General features: G+C 38.4%; 1 protein-coding gene across 3 annotated transcripts; it reads left to right on the top strand.

Moving 5' to 3' along the window:
* Positions 1 to 6,386: 6,386 nt before the first annotated feature.
* LOC145570520 (TSL-kinase interacting protein 1-like) lies at positions 6,387 to 20,040 on the top strand. 3 transcript variants are annotated; one of them, XM_081629639.1, is made up of 14 exons: positions 6,387 to 6,499; positions 7,213 to 7,421; positions 7,502 to 7,584; positions 7,667 to 7,714; positions 7,799 to 7,908; positions 14,967 to 15,051; positions 15,141 to 15,420; positions 16,332 to 16,439; positions 16,567 to 16,835; positions 16,932 to 17,170; positions 17,272 to 17,638; positions 18,196 to 18,597; positions 18,708 to 18,836; positions 19,444 to 20,040. In XM_081629639.1, exons 2-14 carry the CDS (start codon positions 7,295 to 7,297, stop codon positions 19,696 to 19,698), a joined length of 2,502 nt encoding a protein of 833 aa, XP_081485765.1. In that variant the 5' UTR covers positions 6,387 to 6,499; positions 7,213 to 7,294; the 3' UTR covers positions 19,699 to 20,040. The 3 variants fall into 3 exon arrangements, with proteins under 3 accessions (XP_081485765.1, XP_081485764.1, XP_081485763.1); XM_081629638.1 differs by having other exon boundaries at positions 16,317 to 16,439; positions 18,720 to 18,836; XM_081629637.1 differs by having other exon boundaries at positions 16,317 to 16,439.
* Positions 20,041 to 20,325: the final 285 nt, after the last annotated feature.

The following is a 20,325-nucleotide window of genomic DNA, read 5'->3' as shown; positions in this document are numbered from 1 at the left end:
CGCATCAATCTTCTAACCTCATTTGGAATTAATAGAGTGACTATCAATTCTGGTGGTTCTTGCTCCGATTCGAACCATGTTTCCATCCTCACCTCCAACACGTTCATCAGGGGGTCCGCTATTGTAATACCCCGTATTTTTATGTATTTTTATAAAGTATTTAAGTATTAATAAAATGTATTGTTAAGGGCTCAAGTATTTTAATTAAATATTTTAAAGGGTTAAAGTATTTTAAATATAAGGTTTTATAAAAGTAAAATATATTTTGGGTCAAACGTTTATTAATTATTGGGCAATGTAAATTATTCCTACATACTCTTATTGGAATAACCCATAACTTAAGCCCTATCCCATAACTTAAGCCCACATTTTTAAAAGCCCAAATTTAACCCTACACTCTCTACTCTATAAATACACCATGAATCCCCAAAAATTTCCCACACAAAAAGGTTAGTCTTATTTTTTTTTTACTCTTTTGTTTTATTAATTTGTGTAATTATAATTATTGAATTATGGGTTTTGATTTTATTGTTTGAAATTAATTTAATTAGTATCAAATTGTATTTTGATAATTAAACTTTATAATTTCAGATTTTATAAATGTCATAATTTTCAGATTTTGTAAATTTTATAACCTAGGGTTTTTAATTATTGAAAATCACGATTTTAGGGTTTTTACGAACAATTGATTTAGGGCTTTTATAGTAATGATGTTTGAATTTTGGTGATTATAACTACTGATTAGTTTAACTTAATTCCAGATTATTTTGAACACGTAAATTCGTGTTTTAATTTTTAGATTTCCGTTCGTTAATATTAATCTCGTTTTAATCCCGATCAGGTTCTAAACTCATCCAATTTTGATAAAAAAAAGTAGTGTTTTCCATGTGGAAACGTTTTAAGAAAGACGCACTACCTTTGGTAGTGACCACCACCCTCTCGTGGCCAAATTCAGGCTCTAAATATGATTTTCGGGCAGTTTTTGATTTTTAACGAAGTTTTTTTTAAGCTTTAAATTTATCCTTGAGTTTAAAGGGTAAGAGATAATTTAATGTTTCTATGGATAATTTAAGTATAAAGATGTATTTTGATGAAGTTTTAAAGGGGTTTTTGATTAGTTTAAAATGCTGGAATTTTATTTAAAGTAGTATAATTGTGATTTTAATGAAAGGGTGTGATTACCCATTAAAAAGGAGTTTAATTAGGGGTTTTTAAATAATTTTCAGATTTTTTTTAAGTAGTCCAAAGTAAATTTAAGTTGCTAGAAATTGTGTATATAAGGAGAATTAATATAGTATTATTGTCCCTTTATGTAGGAAACTTGATTCGGAAATTGTTGTAGTGTAATCGGCTACTTTAAGGGCTTATTTGAGGTATGTTCGCGTACTTAGCATAATTATGTTGATGTAGTAGCATGCTAAATGTATTTGATTGATTACAAGTAATATCATGCTAGGTTTGGAATGGAAATTATGATTTGGATGTTATTGGTGATTGGATTTTTTTTTTTTTTGGTGAAAAGGAGGGGCAAGCCCCAAGAAGAAATACAAAGCTAGAACTAGAAATCAAAAACAAAAACAGAAAAGCAAATAAAAAACAAGACAGCAACTAAAAGCTTATTACTCCCTATCCCTCGGAACTAGCCTTGGAATAGATACTCCACTAAGGTCCTCCAATAAAACGGCATGAAGATCCTTCGGGATCGCCTCGAAAATAACCAATTTTTGCTCCATAGACACCGCATAGTTAGCTAGCCAGTCTGCTGCTCTATTGGCTTCTCTGTAGCAATGTCCGATTGTAACATCCCAACCGTTCCTCACGATTAAGGCCTTGCACTTTCGGATAATGTGAATAAATGGAGAGTTAGCTAGAGTAGAATCCACTAACATACGTACAACAACCTCTGAATCAACTCTGACTTGAACCTTTCGATGACCACCATTCCACGCTATAGCCAAGCCCCTAAGGACTCCTAGCAATTCAGCTCGGGTACAAGTACAAGTTCCACATTTAAGCGCAAACGCTTCATGAATCTCACCACTAGATCCTCGGATTACACCTCCTGCACCAGCCAGACCCGGGTTTCCTTTTGCAGCTCCATCTGTATTTAACCGCACCCATCCAACAGGAGGTAAATCCCATCTCACATAAATTTCTTCTCTCTTCCTTTTTCTGTTATCAGTCCCCTGATTTAGTGCATAAGCTCTGCGGATTTCCCCCAGGTGATTGGATTATGAAGCATGATTTATTTGTGATGGATTATTGAATGGAAAATAATAGCTTGGAATATTATTTATGAACCACATATTTATTTATAGCATGATAGAGAGCATGTTTAATTAAACTAAATGTTTAATTTGGTTTGGAATATTAAAAAGGAATTTTATTATGGTTCATATAATTTTTATTGATGCTTTAAGCATGAGGAAGGAGCTATATAAGTATCTATGTACACGAGGAATAAATTGTATGTTGGTGCCTTAGTGCACTTAAGGTGTTTTTAACACCGAGGGATAGGATTTGTGGCGCTTAATGCGTTTAAGGTGTCTTTGACACCGAGGTAGAATTAAAAAGGGTTCAACATTTAATATTATATGGTCACTAATTATTTAAGAGTTAAAAAAAAAAAAAAAAATTATTCAAGAGTTAAATTGGTATATTGAATTGTTTGATTAATTATTGTTGATTGGATGATTATAGTTTGAGAGTCATCACCAAGTTTAATAATCGGTAAATAACGTAAAGTGAAAGAGATTACGCACCAAAACTCTTGGAACGTATATACCTTGAGTATGAACATATGGGGGGAGTTATGGGGTTTTATATTTAACCATAACTTCTACTGGAGTACAGGACGTTGTACATTCCTTTTATTATTATTATGCGCAGGAATTCCGCCACCTATGTGTGGTTTTTGATGCTGGCACGGTTAGCTCCCGTGTCAGTAACCTCAATTTATTGGGGGAGGTTAGTGGGAAACCCGTTCGATGCGTAATCAATACTAAATAAATTATTTAGTGTCTAGTGAGAACTTTTATTAAATGTTGTATGCTTGAAAAACAGGTGCAGCAAGGTAAGTCGTGTGTTGATAGGGAATTGTATGCTAGTGTGTTAATTACGCTTATGTACTCACCTTTGCTGATTATGTGTTTTGTGTGTTTGTTGGCCTTGTCTTTATCTTGGCCCTATGATGACCCATTTTTAATGGAGAGTAGTGGAAATAGGTAGAGATAAGCTTTTCAGGTGATGAAGCATTTTCATGAATGGGCATGAGTGAAGAGCGAATCATGCTAGTTTCTATAAGTATATGTTTTTTTTATTGCTTTATTTATTTATGACTTGATTATTATGCATGACTAACGTAAAGGTTTTGAGTTCGGTCTGGTTTTAATAAGGGCCTATAATGGTTCCAAGTTGTAGGTTGATTTTATTTTACTTCGTTTGACTTTGGTTTGACTTTACTTTCGTTGCTTGACTTTTTCAAGTTGACTTGTTTTGAAAGGTTTTGAAATTAGTCTTCCGCTGTGTGTCTTTGATAGTTGCCTTAGCCGTTTTCACGGTGGCGGTAATGTCTTAGATATTCCTATTTAAAGTTTTATACAGGGAAAAACAGGTATTTTAAAAGAAAGGAATTTCTAGGGTGTTACAACTATGACCAAGTAAGGCATCTCCATCCTCTGTCCTACACAAAGGATTTTCTCTAGTGGAATATTGAGCACTATTGCTCTTGATTCGAGAATTGTCACATTGGGGTCCATCTGATTGCTTGCTAAGTGCCTCTGAAGAATCCTTTGTGTTTACTTGCTTTTGAATGGCTTCTGTATTAGCTTGGAAAACAAAAGGATTATTTTCCTTTCCATCTCTTGACCTTGTAGTGAAACTCTCTTCAATAACCTCAATTGAATTTGCTGTGGAACTATTCTGGAGTGGGGTCACTTGGATGACTTTTTTTTGGTAAATTACCTCTGATTTATTTTTGCCAAAATTATTATATCTTTTTTCCTTGCTATTTTTCCCAAGAATAAAGAACATAATTTTTTTTGCTACTAGATATATTTTCCAACAATATTTTGAGATACTTTTTGAGAATTATCTATTAAGTTGATCGTTTCCATACCTAACTCAAAGGAAGATAAAAATTTGGTAGCTGTCATTATATCTTTTGAAGCCAAATCTTCTAAATTTATCACATCATCCACATCTTCAGCTTCGGGATTTCCTTGATTTAAGGCTTCAAAACGGGAACTGATATCAATTCCATCGCTACCTCCAGCTTTCTTGTTATTTGTTTCCTTAATTTTCCCTTGTTTTGTCTTTGCATAGGATCTTTCTCGTATTTTGGGCTCCTCTTGGCCTCGGGTTTCTCTTCCGAATCGGTTTCTTAACCAACATCCAAGACCCATAGTCTTGTTCCTCTTCAGGTTTGGGAGCTTGCTTTGGAGTTTCTTCTCTATGCACTTGGTCAAGTTGAGAATTCATCTCATCAACCAGCATGTCATAATTAGGATTCTTCGATGCACATTGATCTTCAACATGGCCTAACTTGCCATATTTATAGCAAATCATCTTAATACCTTCATATTAGATTCTCCAAATCTACCCTTTAGCCAAAACTTTGACAATAGCGGTTTTGTAAGGTTGATCTCAAAACTCAGTCTAGTGAATTGGCCTCGTTCAGCATAAGTCGTGGATTTATCAACTCGTATGACTTTCCTATTTTGGCTCCAATTTTCTTCAAGACTTCCTTATCAAAATATTCCACTAATAGGTTTGGAATTCTTACCCATGCAATTTGAACACTCAAAGATGCCTCTTTTGGGATGAAATGTGGAAACCATTTTCGAATTGTTAAATACTTGTCATCAATTAGCCATGGTCCTTGGGTAAGCACATAACTATAGTCGTCTTGATTGTTGAATCTAGCAATAAAATACTTGCATCCAATATCCGTAAGGGATAAATCACCTTTCAATTGCCAATTCTTTTTCAAACGTTTCATGAGACCTATGTATCCCAGGCTCCCATCAAACATTCAAATTATCAGAGTACTTTTCCAGGGTTTCCTCATTGCCTTCTTCTCTTCTTTTGTGAGCAAAATGACTGGACACCTAACATCATCATCTAGTCCTTCTGGTGCTACATCATCCTCAGGATCATCATCTTCCTCAATCAAGTCAATGGAGTTTCCCTCCCCCTGTTGCTCTAATTGAATACCTCTTAGGAGGTCCCGAAAAGATACACTAGGCCTCTAGCTTTGATTTTGGTAGGCAGTATGCCCTATTGGTTCTTGCCTCTGAAAATTCAATTCATTCTTATTCGGAATACCCAAAATTAGGGGGAGATGGATCTTATTCCATTGATTGATTATTCATTTGATCATCCTTATTAAAAATTAAATGCGTTATTTTTCTTATTGATTTTTTGCTTGATCGATTCAGTTGATCTTGAATCTCTGGGGGAGTCGGGGTTCGCTCATTTTCTCTCATGTTTCTATCTGATTTCATCCTTTGTTGGCTGATATGCTTCATTTGTAGGCTACTATGTATCTTTTGTTGGCTGATATGTTCCTTCTATTGGCTGATATGTATCTTTTATTGGCTGCTATGTTCCTTTTGTTAGCTGATGTGATTTTATTAATGCGTGATATATATGTTCCTTTTGTTGGTTGATGTGATTTTATTAATGCTTGATATATATGTTCCTAATGTTGGCTGATATGTTCATTTTGTTGGCTGGTATGATTTTATTAATGCGTGATATATATGTTCCTAGGTTGATATGTCCTATTTGCTCGCTGATATACATGATATCACATCTAGTAATAAAAGATATCATGCAACTTGTTAATGATATCATCTAGACAATAAAATTTATTTTATAAAAATAATTAAAAATTAAAAAGTTAAATCAACAAGGACTACAAACCAGAAATCTACAAAATAATCAACAATCTTTATTTTCTCTCTCCTCTTCAATTCTCTAAAACTTTCTCTCTCTTCCGTCATGGATGATGTCTTCAATCTCCATGAGTTTCTGAGTTTCTCACTGTTGACGTTACCACCGCCAATAACAACGCCGCCGATGATGACGCCAATGATGGCAATGACAATGATTTTCTCTACTCGCACTCTTGCCTTCGCCGGAGAATTCATTCTTCTCCTCCGTCGTGGCATCGCCTTTGTCTCTTGTAATTATACGTATGGCAGTCCGTATACAATACCTTCTCTTAGAGCTATCATTGAGCTTATATTTACTTCTCTTATTGTTGAAAATACAAAGTTACCCATGTTTAAATACGTAATCGATGATTATACCCTTAGATATTAGAAAACAAAAAAGTAACATATTCTCATGGTTTAAATAGAAGTCAAAGAATTTCAAAAGAAAAAAAAGGAAAAAAAAAAGTAAAAAAAAGTTTTAAAAAAAAAAACTTTCAGAGAAGCATTGCCGGTTGTTCGTCACCCCGGCTACCATCATCGTCACCGACGATTCAGTTGTGGTACATTTCTCGCTCTAATTTTTGCAATTTTAGGGTTCATTTGCTTTCGAATTTTCGTCTTAGTTCCATAAAATTTTCCAGAAAATGACTAAGCTTTTTGCAATTGTTGGTGAAATTCGGTAATTAGGTTTATTCTTTAATAACTTTTGATTCAATTTTGTCAAATTTTCTCTATAATTTTAATTTTTGGTCTTTTTCTGATTTTTTTTTGCTCCTACTTAATTTTCCGGTGCATCAGTTAAAATTCGTTAATTTTTGTGTGTGTTCCTTGAGTATTAGTCGAATTTAGATGAATTGAATCTATGTATTTCCTTAAAAATTAATTTTTTGGGGGAATAAGCGAACCTGATTCTTCCTTGAGCTGGTATTAATTGAGATTTCGATTGATAATTTATTTTAAAGAATTAATCAAACTCAATTGCATTGTTTTTCTATCTGTTGGAATCTTTAATTTAATTTGTAACGCGTATTTGATGATAAATGTAGTGAAAGTTTCAACTGTCCTCATCTGTATTGTGGGTGACGTTTTCAGATTGCGCCAAGAAAATATTTTGCTAATGGATGAATGGTTATCTGTGTCGTAGAGCATCATTTAGTTTTGTTATGTTGATATCAATAATGTTTATGATTTTGCTTGATGATTCACACATTTTTATTTGGTCTCTTTAGTTAAATTGTTGTCTTAAGCGTAATTAAGCTTGTGGTTGATGTAGATTCGGAGGTTATATCGTCATCAATTGAAGTTTGAGATAGGAGTACGTCATGAAAGTGTAGATATCTTGTCATGTTGTAAGTATGCAGTCACCGGAAAAGGTTCCTTTACAATGCCTTAAACAGCATAGTCCTTGTACCGATGTTAGTCACAGCGAAGAACCACCGACAATACCATCCACATCTGACAATGGTGTTGCTTCACAGCCTGGTAAGCTGTAGTTTATATTATGCTTTAAGGGAGAGTCAAAATAACTTAGGTTGTCATCAATAAGTGCGAATCAATTGCAGCAAAGCGACCTACCCGACAGTGGGCTGCATGGACACGGGGGGAGGAGGAAAGTTTCTTCACTGCATTGCGGCAAGTTGGCAAGGCAAGTTCTTTCCTTAGTTTTATAGGTGATATATTTTATAATTGTATTTTCTGATAGGGTATCTACTATTTCACAAGTGCAGAATTTTGAAAAGATCACATGTCGGGTGCAAAGTAAAAACAAGGACCAGGTATCTGAATGATTGCATGTATATGTTTCCATGTCCATATTGTACATTTGTTAACAGTTTCTTTTGTTAATTGTTATGATCCAGGTCAGACATTATTACTACCGACTTGTGAGGCGCATGAACAAGTTATTGGGTCCTGACTTGTGTTTGGATGCCAAAAATTCCAAAGACACTAATGCTGCAATGTTACGCTGGTAATATGATTTCTAATCAGTCTTTTGTTTCAACAATGTCTTCACATTCAATGATTCTCTCTATTGTTTTGGTATATGAAATGGATATGTTGCCTTATCATAGAAGTTCCCTATCAATACAAATATACAATATAGGGGTAATTGGTGCACTTTGTTGCTCAGTCAGGTATAGGTCTATAGGATGTCTATATAAGCTATGTGAATTTTTTAACCCGAACAGCTTATTATGATTAATATATTAACAAGAAAAGTTGAGGGCTTGAGGTGATTGAACAAAATAGTTTTTGTATAGCTTTTTGATTTGTGCTTTGTGCTCTGTGCAAAGTCAGATCTTACTAATAGGGTGTGTCACCAAACAATTTGCCCCTTTTAAAAAGTTTGTATCGCAATTCGCATTGGAACTGCCATTGGAGGTAGAAGTATTTTCTTTCACATGGAAACCCTAAAATCCTCCGAACTTATTTTATCAAATTAATCCCAGATGAATTTATCATAACTTAGCTCTAAACTGAAATTAATTGAACTAAATCTACTACGAGTAAGCTAAAGAGTGTTATGTAGTAAAAATAACTTGGATATTATTTTGGATTAACTTCACTTCAACTTGGCTAGGAAATAGGCTCAGTAATAATTTCAGCTTAGTCCTTAGTATGTAATGAATCCACTACTCAGCAAGAACCGTGGTTGGATTACTTATGAGCGAAGGAGGAGGAGAGGTCAGCAAATAGGAATGTCAGGGAATGAGACAGAAGGGCAGCCACCAAATCAGTGAGCAGCCCCTCTCCTCATGACAGCTGCCATGATCTTTTGTCTTCTTCTCTTTTAAGGATGATCATGTATATATAAGAAAGGGAGGGTAGGAATGTGCCGGCTAGGCAGAAATTTGTAAACACTAGAACTAGAGAGTAGTGCCCTAAAGGTACTAAATCAGAGAGTAGTGGCCTCAAGCCACCATTGTGCAAACTTCATCCATTTCCATTAATCAAAAAGCTGCCTACTTTCCTCAAAAATCACATCTTTATTGCTTATTAATCAATATTACAAGTTAAGCTAACCAAAGTGTCACAAGTGGTGTCAGAGCGGCGGTCCTGCGCCTGCCGGTACTGGAAACCACCACTCCGTTTCCAAAAAAAAAAAAAAAATATGGTGGCCTCTGCAACACAGAGATGCGATACCTTGGAAGAACAAATGGCCGGAGTACAGAATCGATTGGAAACAGTGGAAGCTACGATGAAAACGTAGGAAGAAACACTCAAGAAGTCCCTGGAGGAGGCCATTCAAAGACTCGATAATCAGTTCGAGCTGCTACGACAACAGCAAGACGCTCAAACGGCGGCAAACACCACTAATCAAGCCTAGTTCTTCGAAGAACTACGGAACTTGGTTTACCAGAGGAACCATGAGCAGGGGCTAGGGTTCACACCGGGAACACGCAACTAGAACGACCAGAATGGCGGTGGTGACCACCGTTGGAAGCCGAGGAAGCTAGACATGCCACTCTTCGAAGGAACGGATTCTGATGGTTGGATACTCAAAGGAGAAAAGTATTTCCTCCATTACCATCTTAAGGAGGAAGAATAGAAGCTTCAAGCGGCGGTGTTTGAGGGCGACGCTTTGCGGTGGTTTCAATGGGAGAATAGGAGGCGGCCGATTCCTAACTGGGAAAGTATGAAAGCTCGAATCTTGCGACAATTCCGACCAACCCATGCCGGAAGTCTCCATGAGCAGTGGTTAGCGGCAAGTCAGGAGACCACCGTACTCGAATATCGCAAGAAGTTTATCGAGCTCTCAGCTGCGTTGGAGGATGTTCCAGAAACCATTATGATAGGCCATTTTATAAATGGGCTCAAGGATGACGTCAGACTAATGACCCCATTTAACCTACAGCAGGCCATGGAGATCGCGGGTCGGGTCGAAGAGAGAAACCGGGTCGGCGGGTTAAAGAAACCACCCAGTTATTACGGATCGGGTAAATCAATTGCCAGCGCATCCAGATCTTCTGGATCCAAAGGCCCAGTCAGGTCGAGTCTCATTAGCACCTTTGGCACCCCAACTCAGCAGGCCTCGACATTCAAGGGGTGGCCAAAAGCGCCCACCACTGAATCGCAGGCATCCGTCAACTTCCCCAGATCTACCACCACTTCGACGGCGAAATCCGGTGAGCCACGACAGTTGACCGACTTCGAGCACCAAGAGCGCAAGGCGAAAGGGCTTTGCTTCCGATGCGACGAGCGATGTAGTGTGGGTCACCGCTGCAAGAACAGAGAACTAAGTGCGTTACTGTTGGGAGGAGAAGGAGACCCCGGAGCTGGGTCGTCCAAACCGTCGCCGCTAGGTTCCAGCGACGAGGAGGTGGCGGCTGAAGCGTCGTTCTGTTTAGTGGTGGGGTTATCCAACCCACGAACCATGAAACTGGAAGGAAAAGTAGGGCCGAAATCGGTGGTGATTTTGGTGGACCCGGGGGCTACCCATAACTTCATCTCCCACGTTCTAGTGGCAGAGGTGGGTGTGCCGGTGGACGGCGACCGTGAATTTGGGGTTTCGCTGGGAAATGGCGATTTGATTTGGGGTAAGGGAAGGTGTAAGGGGGTGAGGGTGGTCCTAGAAGGTGGATTTGTGGTGGTGGATAATTTTCTGCCACTTAAGTTGGGCACCCGGATTTGGAACGCTCAAAGGTGTCGCTCAAGGCTATGATAAGGACCTTGAGACACGAGGGTGGAGGATTGTGGGTAGAAATAAATCAAGTGGAGTTGAACTCGAGTGAGGGGAAGGGGGAACCCCAGCACTGCCGGAGTAGTTGAATGAGGTAATGGTGGAATTTCAAGATGTGTTTGCTGTCCCTAAGGGGCTGCCACCCAAGAGGGGTCATGAACACGCGATTGTGTTGAAGGAAGGGAGTAATCCGGTGAGCGTGAGACCCTACCGGTACCCCAATTCCAAAAGGATGAGATTGAACGGATGATTAGGGAGATGTTGGCTGCCGGAATCATCAAGCCGTCGGTGAGCCCATTTTCAAGCCCGGTTTTGTTGGTTAAGAAGAAGGATGGGTCGTGGCGTTTTTGTGTGGATAACCGTGCCTTGAACCGAGAGACAATTCCTGATAAATACCCCATTCCCATCATAGATGAGCTCTTGGATGAGCTTCACGGGGCTGCCATCTTCTCTAAGCTTGACCTCAAATCGGGCTACCACCAAATTCTAGTGAGGGAGGAAGATACACACAAGATGGCCTTTCGGACCCATGAGGGTCACTATGAATTTTTGGTGATGCCCTTCGGGCTCACTAATGCACCCGCCACTTTCTAAGCTTTAATGAATGAAGTATTTCGACCTTACTTGAGAAAGTTTGTGTTAGTCTTCTTCGATGACATCTTGAGTTATAGCCCCGACAAGGAGAGTCACCGAGAGCACATGAAAGTAGTGTTGGCTTTGCTCAAGGAGCATAGTTTGGCGGTGAATTTTAAGAAGTGTGAGTTTGGGCAGCCGCAAGTGGCTTACTTGGGTCACGTGGTGACCCAAGGTGGAGTAGCCGTTGACATGGAGAAGGTCAAGGTTATGGTGGAGTGGCCTACTCCTAAAAACTTGAAGAAGTTACGAGGTTTCTTGGGGCTAACCGGGTACTACCGCAAATTCATCAAAGGATATGCCCAAATAGCTAAACCCTTGACCGAACAATTGAAGAGGGATAATTTTGGGTGGTCACCCGAAGCCACCAAGGCGTTGGAGCAACTCAAGGCTGCCATGGTGGCCGCTCCGGTGTTGGGGATGCCGGATTTTAGCAAGCTATTCGTGGTGGAGGCTGACGCTTCGGGCTATGGTTTAGGGGCTGTGTTGATGCAAGATTCGAGGCCTATAGCATTTTATAGCAAGCTGTTGGGGCCAAAGTCGCAAGCGAAGGCTACGTATGAGAAGGAATTGATGGCGATTTGTCTTGCCATAGTCAAGTGGCGCCACTACTTGCTAGGCCGCCATTTTGTGGTGAGGACGGACCAACAAAGTTTGAAGTATTTGATGGAGCAACGGGAAGTGGGAGGGGATTACCAAAAATGGGGGATTTGACTTCGAAATTCAATTCAAACCCGGGGCTAGCAATAGGGTGGCAGATGCACTCTCTAGGAGGGGTGATTTGGGGTGTGAGTTGGCAGCAATGGTCACCACCCAAGGTATCAATTGGGAAGAGGTGGAGAGAGAAGTCGAAGCTGACAACCTCCTGGGCAAAATAGCAAAATAGCAAAATAGCAGCAGCAGTGAGGCAAGGGGAGGGGAGTTATGTGGGATACACGATGGAAGAAGGGAGGCTATTGTTTAAGGGAAGAGTTGCCATTCCCAAATCATCCACCTTAATTCCCAAACTCTTAAGGGAGTACCATGATAGCCCGATTGGAGGACACCAAGGTGAGACCAAAACTTACTTGAGAATTGCCTCGGAATGGTATTGGATTGGGATAAGGAAGGACATCGGAGAGCATGTGAAACGCTGCCCCATCTGCCAACAAGCCAAGCATTCCCAAATGCAACCCGCGGGCCTACTTCGACCTCTACCCATTCCCGTGGCTATTTGGGAGGACATCTCAATGGACTTCATTGAGGGTCTTCCAAACTCTATAGGAATGAATTCAATCTTGGTTGTGGTTGATAGACTCTCCAAATATGCACATTTTGTGGGCCTAAAACACCCTTATAGTGCCGCAACGGTGGCTGCCATTTTTGTTAAGGAAGTGGTCAAGCTTCATGGGTTTCCTAGCTCTATAGTGTCGGATCGAGATCGCATATTCATGAGCATCTTTTGGCGTGAGTTGTTCAAGCTACAAGGCACGGAGCTCAAGAGGAGCACGGCATATCACCCGCAAACCGATGGCCAAACTGAAATTGTCAACAAGACATTGGAAACATATTTGAGGTGTTTCGTGAATGGGCAGCCCAAATCTTGGGGAAAGTGGCTACATTGGGCTGAATATGCTTATAATACCGCCCACCATGAATCAATTGGGTTCACTCCTTTTCGAGTGGTCTATGGAAGGGACCCCCCGAAGTTAATTAAAGTGGGCAAGGGTCAAACACCGGTGGATAGCTTGGAGGAGTGGTTGCAAGAGAGAGATTGGGTGCTCGAAGATTTACAAATGAATTTACTCCGCGCTCAACAAAGGATGAAGGCCAATGCAGATTTAAAAAGAAGAGAAGAGGAGTTCCAAGTGGGGGATTATGTTTATTTGAAGCTCCAGCCATATAGGCAAAAATCTCTTGCAAAGCGGCCTAATGAGAAGCTCTCTCCACGATTTTATGGACCTTTCTTGGTGGTGCAACGCGTGGGAAAGGTGGCCTATAAGTTGGCCCTGCCAGATTCTTGCTGAGTGCACCCAGTCTTCCATGTTTCACAGCTGAAACGTGCACTGGGCAGTCAGGTGGTCAGCCCCACCATACCCACCCAACTGACAGAAGAACTGGAGCTGCAAGCAGAGCCTGAGCTGGTGCTTGATGTCAGGAAATCTAACAGCTCACCCACGGTGTTGGAGGTACTAATCAAATGGGTGGGATTACCCACACTTGAGGCCACATGGGAAGAAGCTTCACTCATCAATGAGCGTTTCCCTTCCTTTCACCTTGAGGACAAGGTGAGTCTTCTAGGGGGAGGGAATGTAACGAATCCACTACTCAGCAAGAACCGTGGTTGGATTACTTATGAGCGAAGGAGGAGGAGAGGTCAGCAAATAGGAATGTCAGGGAATGAGACAGAAGGGCAGCCACCAAATCGGTGAGCAGCCCCTCTCCTCATGACAGCTGCCATGATCTTTTGTCTTCTTCTCTTTTAAGGATGATCATGTATATATAAGAAAGGGAGGGTAGGAATGTGCCAGCTAGGCAGAAATTTGTAAACACTAGAACTAGAGAGTAGTGCCCTAAAGGTACTAAATCAGAGAGTAGTGGCCTCAAGCCACCATTGTGCAAACTTCATCCATTTCCATTAATCAAAAAGCTGCCTACTTTCCTCAAAAATCACATCTTTATTGCTTATTAATCAATATTACAAGTTAAGGCTAACCAAAGTGTCACATAGTACCATAGTATTAAAACAGTGTTAGCAGGTTTTCTATCTTTGATTGATATATGATTCAGCTTATTCCTTAGTGCCATATATTAAAAACAGTGTTAGCAGGTTTTCTATCTTTGCTTGATATGTGATATATTGTATACCCATTATTTAATTAGGGATCCGGTAGGTACAGTGCCATAGAATTCATGTTTAATAACCTTATTTGAGGCTACCTTCCTTTGCGTTTGATTTTCTATAGTTGCAGATTGAAGTATACCTTTCAACATTTAAATTTAAGAGGGTTTGGAGGCATTTTAGCAAGAAATTAGGAAATAGAGTAGGGTTCATTTTGTGAGTTGAGAGTTGGATTTAAAATCTAGCAGTGAATGGAGTTGAGATCCCATAGGTCTGTGCCTAAAGATCTCTCTTTAGCTGGTAAGCTGATTATTGCCACACCCACCATGCCTTGTGGACTAAATGCCTCCTAGGTCTGTAAGGTAATGACTGCTTGTGGACTATGATGTCCAAACATGTGGAAGACATAAAGAAAGCCTCTTGCCTGCAATTACATATTAAGGAGCACTTGCTTTCAGTTTGATTATTTGAAATTTATTGGTGCAATCTTTCGTGATGTTCCACACATCTAGAAGATAATTGATGATGCCAGCAGTGAAACAACAGTAGATATTGTGAAGTTATTGCCTTTAGATTAATAATTAAATTGCAAAGAATGACAAATTAGCAATTGCAGTATTTTTCACTTTGCGGAATTGCCTTTGTTGGTTGTTCTTTTGTGCATAATATGGAACTGTTTGGTCATAACCTGGAACTTTAAGTTAGATGTGATTCGTCATTAAATAGTTTGTTAAGTTTTTTTTTTTCCTCTTGTGCTGATGGTGTTGTTACACATGTAACTTTTCTATAGCCTAGGTCTTTGTAGACTTATAAACCAATTGTTCTTGTTTACCATCTCTTCATCTGTATCATTAAAATTTTCTTATTTTGCATTTATTTTTGAATGCATCAGGTGGTCTTTATTGGAAAAGTACAGTTGCAAGGCCTCAAAACTTCATCTGAAGCCACGCAGGTTTAAAACTATCGTAGAGACACTGGTGAGTCTGAACTAAGTTTTCCGTCATTGTGAATATAATTCTGAATTTTCGGAGCAACTTCCGTACTGGAGATTCCCTTCTGCTTGCAGGAAAACCAGCTTATGAAAGATAGAAAGAAGAATGTAAAGAAACAAGCACTTCAAGGGGAAAATCACTCCTCTCCTTTGCCTACTGCTTCAAATCAGAACAAGTTGTCTGCCAATGATGCACGAGCTGTAAAAATTGTTCTAGTTGACAGCCAGAATGGTCAGAAAGTGAGCCCAGGAAAAGGGCCTTCAACACGACGTTGTTCTAGTATTGGCGTTATTCGCAGTAGCAATAAAGGAGAGCCCTCTCATAAAAAGCCATCAAGGCAACGACGAAAATCTGGTACAATACCTTCATCATTGGTAGCCATGAATTACAAGTCTTGATTTTGTTGGACTTATTGTAGGTTGATGGTATAGAGCTTTAAAACATATACATAAAATTTCATTTTTCCCTCATTCTTGAAATCATGAGCTTGTTTAACCGGATACCTTTTGAATGTGACTTGAAGTTCATATATTTCTGATACATAGATCCTGCAACTATCTAAATTGTATTTGATTTTTGTTTGTCATACTCTTTCCCTGGGTGCTTTCCCTAGTGATATTTGAGTTAGATTGTTAGAGAACTAATGATAGCCTACCAGTGGTCTTTGTGATAGATGCCTAGTGATGGCATATCCTTGCTTACTTTACTGAACACTCAATTCCGTAATTTATTGCATGCAAGAATTTATCTCTTTTTGGGTCAAACAGTTTCTTCCATCATCTATAATTACTTAGTATTACTTTCAGGTCACACCATTACATTTGAAACTTACTCTTTGTTCTATTTGATAAAAATTATCATCATACTTGGGCATTATTCTCTTCAACTGATCAACTTTACTGAACTGAAATAATTATTACTGATCAAAGAGTATTTTTGCAGATGCTCTAGACTCTAGTGTTTTTTCTCTTGGATATTTGTATGTACTGATTTTACTGATTGAAACTTGTTTTTGTCAGTTAAAACTGATTTTTGCTTAATATTAGCTTTTTAAATGGAAGATAATACGGCCAAAGATGGTTCTGCAGTTCTTTCCCTCCCAAATCTTTTATTAAGTCTTTCATTGCTTTCCAATTTTATTTCTAAAAAATTTAGCAGGCATACTATCAGCATTGAGTAATGAAGGCTCCTGAGCCCTGCCTTGTTTTATGAAATTAGTAATATTTAGTCTCATATTTGGACTGATACAGGTGCTGTTACTGCAGCTGCAATCAAAAGATGGGAGAAGGCCGCCATGGCTGGTGTCTCCTTGGTTGCTGATGCTGCTGAGCACCTGGAGCGCACTGCTGGTGAAAATTGCACTTCCCATCAAGGTGGATTGACAGTGCTGTCCATTTAAGCAAATGTTTTAGGATTAATGTTAATTATGTACCTAAATTGATTGATATATTTCCAATTTCTTGATGACCCAAACTTATATAGTTCAGTTGAACTGTACAGAGCAAACTGATTTAGGCCCTTCAGTGCAAGAACAAGTAAATTTATCAAATATTTCCAAAAGCATGGCCATAAAGGACAATGTACAAGCTACCATGAAAATTCAGTTGAACTGTACAGGGCAAACTGATTTAGGCCCTTCAGTGCAAGAACAAGTAAATTCATCAAATATTTCCAAAAGCATGGCCATTGAGGACAATGTACAAGCTACCATGAAACTTAAACTACAGTTGTTCCCAATTGATCAAACTACCAGAAAGGCTCTAGAAATGGTGAGATAAAAGCGGTTTCTCTGCTTGTCACATTGAATCAGTGAAAACAGCTAATTAAAAATGTTAATGTTGGGATATAATGGGTTGGTTATGCAGGACAAGCGTAATCCTTTCTTGGAACTGACTTTAAGTACACGAAAGAAGATATCATCCATTCTGGAACATCTTGATCGTAAGTGGGGCAATTCTAGTGTCGCATCTGGGGAGCTCATGCTTTTCCCAGCCAATATTCAAAGAGAAAATTTGGTGCGATATCAGAGATGGACTCGAGATTCTGTTGTAACTGCTGCTGAAGTCTATGCCGTGATTGGTAGCCCTGCAGTGTTCCGATTGAGGTTCTCTCTGCCTCCAACTTCCCTTCATGATATGTGTTGTATTGCAGTGCTAATTATTCATATGATGATTTCTTCTTCTTTTTTTTTGTTTTTTTATGAAGATATGGCTGGATTTCTAGCACTGAGCTTCAATCTAGAACCTCGCAAACAACTTATGTACCTGCAATCGATTTTGATGTGCAAGAAAGTAGAAGACAGGAAGCACTTCGGGAACAATCACTTCCACAAATAGAGGAGAAGAGCAATCTGGAAAAACTTGCTGATCACTTTCTTGGTGATCAGCAAACCCTAGAAAAACAAAAAAGAGCTCTTAAAGAGTCAGCAGTCGCTACTTCTGATGAAGCAAATAAGAATGCTGATGTTGAACTTTCCAATGATATCTTTGAGATGCACAACTTAGGATCTAGTGTATTGTCAAAGAAAAATGAACCTTGTGATGAATCTAATTTTACAAAATTTAAAATATTTGTAAGTTGCCTTCTCTTTTTTCTTCTTGTGGGTATCATAATAGCTTATTGTGTATTCATATAATTTCTTCATACATTTTTTTCAAGTTTCTTTTTACAAAATTTCTCTTTTCATGATATATTGCAGGCTTTTCTTGTTTTAATTCCTTTTAATTATTTTCCCCTCAATAACTTGGTAAATTATTATCTGACCATAGGGGGTCTAGCTGGAGGACTTGGCTGACACATCTCAAGTTTTTTAATTTTTTTTTATGAAATGTGTTGAGGATGCTTGATGCAGACATAAAGTGCTGTAGTGCTTGTCCATGCTATTTTTATCAAACTCTCAGGATGGGATTTTCTTTATAATAAACAGTTGAGGTTTTTATTGGCAGAGCTTTGGAAGGGGATTTTCATTTTTTTTTTTTTTTTTTTTTTTTTTTTTTTGCTTCTCTTTTTTTCTCTTTTTTTGGGTGATGATCGGTTGTATTTGAGAATTTTTGTAAAGAATTCCTGATGACTGCTTGTCGTCACGGTTGTTTAAAACTTCTCAAGTTCTGATCCCTGTGCTTTGTGTAGGTTGACCAGAGAGCAAGAAAGAGTACGAGTTTGTCAACCAGAGAATGGGCTGATAGCCTTACAAATGCTAGTGTTGGGGACTTGTTAACTGAAGATGTAGATGTTATAGATGCCAATGGGGTTGAGAATCCTGCTATTAGAAGTTCTCAGTGTGTTGAGGCAATTCCGTTCACTTGTGACTCATTTGATGCAGCAATTGCTGCCCATATATATAGACAAAGCAAGATTGGCTTCTCTGGACCCTCTACACATTCATCATCAATTTGGGATGCTGAAGAAACGTGTGATGCATTTTCATTTCAGAACAGAGCTATCCCTAACAACCAGGTTTTAGTGGCAACTTCAATTGCTGATTCTGAGACTTATCAAACTAGTCCAGCCAGGACCGGCAATAAAGTTCAGGTTTTTATCTTTAACTGCAAAACTTCTACATATTTTATTTTTATTGACGGGCTACTTGTAAACATGTTAATTGCTATTGTCCCCAAACACTTCCACAAATTTTCAATTAGTTTGGATCACAGGATGAAGCCATGGTTAAGGGAAATGTCTCGGAAGACCCAATGGATGAGTGTGCATCTGAAACTCATGAGACTGGGAATTCTGCTAAAGATTTTAGTAGTCTGACAGATATTTATTGGGTATGTTTTCATCTTTAAATATCATTCTGTTTAAGTACTGGTTTGTGCATTAATTTTTTTTTTTCTTCTGTTTTTAGATATTGAATCTTGTAGCCTTGTTGTTCTAAAGAATACATGAGATACCCTTGTGTTAAAAAAAAAAAATAACTCACCATAAATCTTGTACAATTAATCTCTGTCCTACCCTTGAACTAATGTCAATAATGCTGTTAACTAACTCCCCCATCTCCCTCAACATATAATAGTTAACTAAACCTTAAAGTGTGTTACTCTGTTTCTTACCATTACCATTCCCATTAATCAAAACGAGTTTTTGGGTTTTGGTTAATTAGTGAGGGTTTCACGATATAATATTTTGTTGGTTAGTCATTAAGGAAGTGGGGGATTTTTTTTTTCATATTTTATTCTTTTGCAAACCTTGGAGGTACATGGTGCTTTTTTAAAAATAAGTATACAATGCATGTAGATTTTTTTTTTTTTTTTTTTTTTTTTTTTTTGCCTCTTTGTTTGGACTGTTTCTCTTTGTGAATATAATTATCCTTTCAGTATCACCATGTCTGCATATTGTAGTTCTCACTGCTTTTCTATATTTTTGTTTGATTTCCAGCTTGACTCATTAGGACCTTTAGAGCTGGATATACCTTCATGTAAATACTATAGTGAAGATCTAATCTTAAGTGATAGCCTGAGTGGCCTGAATCGTCTTCTAGCTAGCAGCCTGGATGCATTCCAAAATTGCCCATTCTTTGGCTTGGATGAAAAACGACCTCCATCGCCAACTACCGGTACTCAAGGAGGTGCTTCCTTCGCTGGTAAAATTGATAAAAGTGATAAAGCTGGAGTGCAATCTCTTCAAGTATAGCATTTGGTGGGTAGGATAAATGATCTCAGTAGCTTTTCTTTCAATTTGCAAGGGATGATCTCGGTAGCTTATCGGAGGCTTCATCAATTCTCTGTCATGCTCAGATCAATTTTAAGTTTTCGTCTTTTTTGGGGGGTTATTTTAGGCAAGGGCCCATGGGGGTTGCCTGTGGTACATATTTCCTTACATATTTTCCTTCGCTCTGTACAAAAGTGGCTTGTGAAGGACTATACAGAACTGTGTTCAATCTTGATGGTGTTGCACCACTGTACATGTATTTCAAATTGACTTTTATGGAAATATTTCAGGAACATGTAATAATAATGTTTTCCTTCAAATCAATATTATTTGCTGTTAATTTGGTAAATTTTGAAAGGGGATATCTTCTCATAGTTCTGGAGAAGGCAAAAGGCAAAGTTTATAATCTGAAATAATTTTTTTTTTTTTTGAAACAATAATCTGAAATAATTAATTAATAAGGAAATGTAGGGTTCATTAGTAGGATTTTGGAGATATGGAACATCAATCAAGCATAATCATCATCTAATATCAATACTAAGAACATCAATAAAGATAAAGAAGATTCAAAATGTCATAAACTCAAAATAAAATGGAAAACTTAGGGAT

Source organism: Chenopodium album, chromosome 12 (assembly GCF_948465745.1).
Source record: "Chenopodium album chromosome 12, dcCheAlbu1.1, whole genome shotgun sequence".
Lineage (NCBI taxonomy): Eukaryota > Viridiplantae > Streptophyta > Magnoliopsida > Caryophyllales > Amaranthaceae > Chenopodium > Chenopodium album.
Note: the sequence above shows the minus strand (reverse complement) of the source record. Positions and strands in the feature narration are given on the sequence as shown.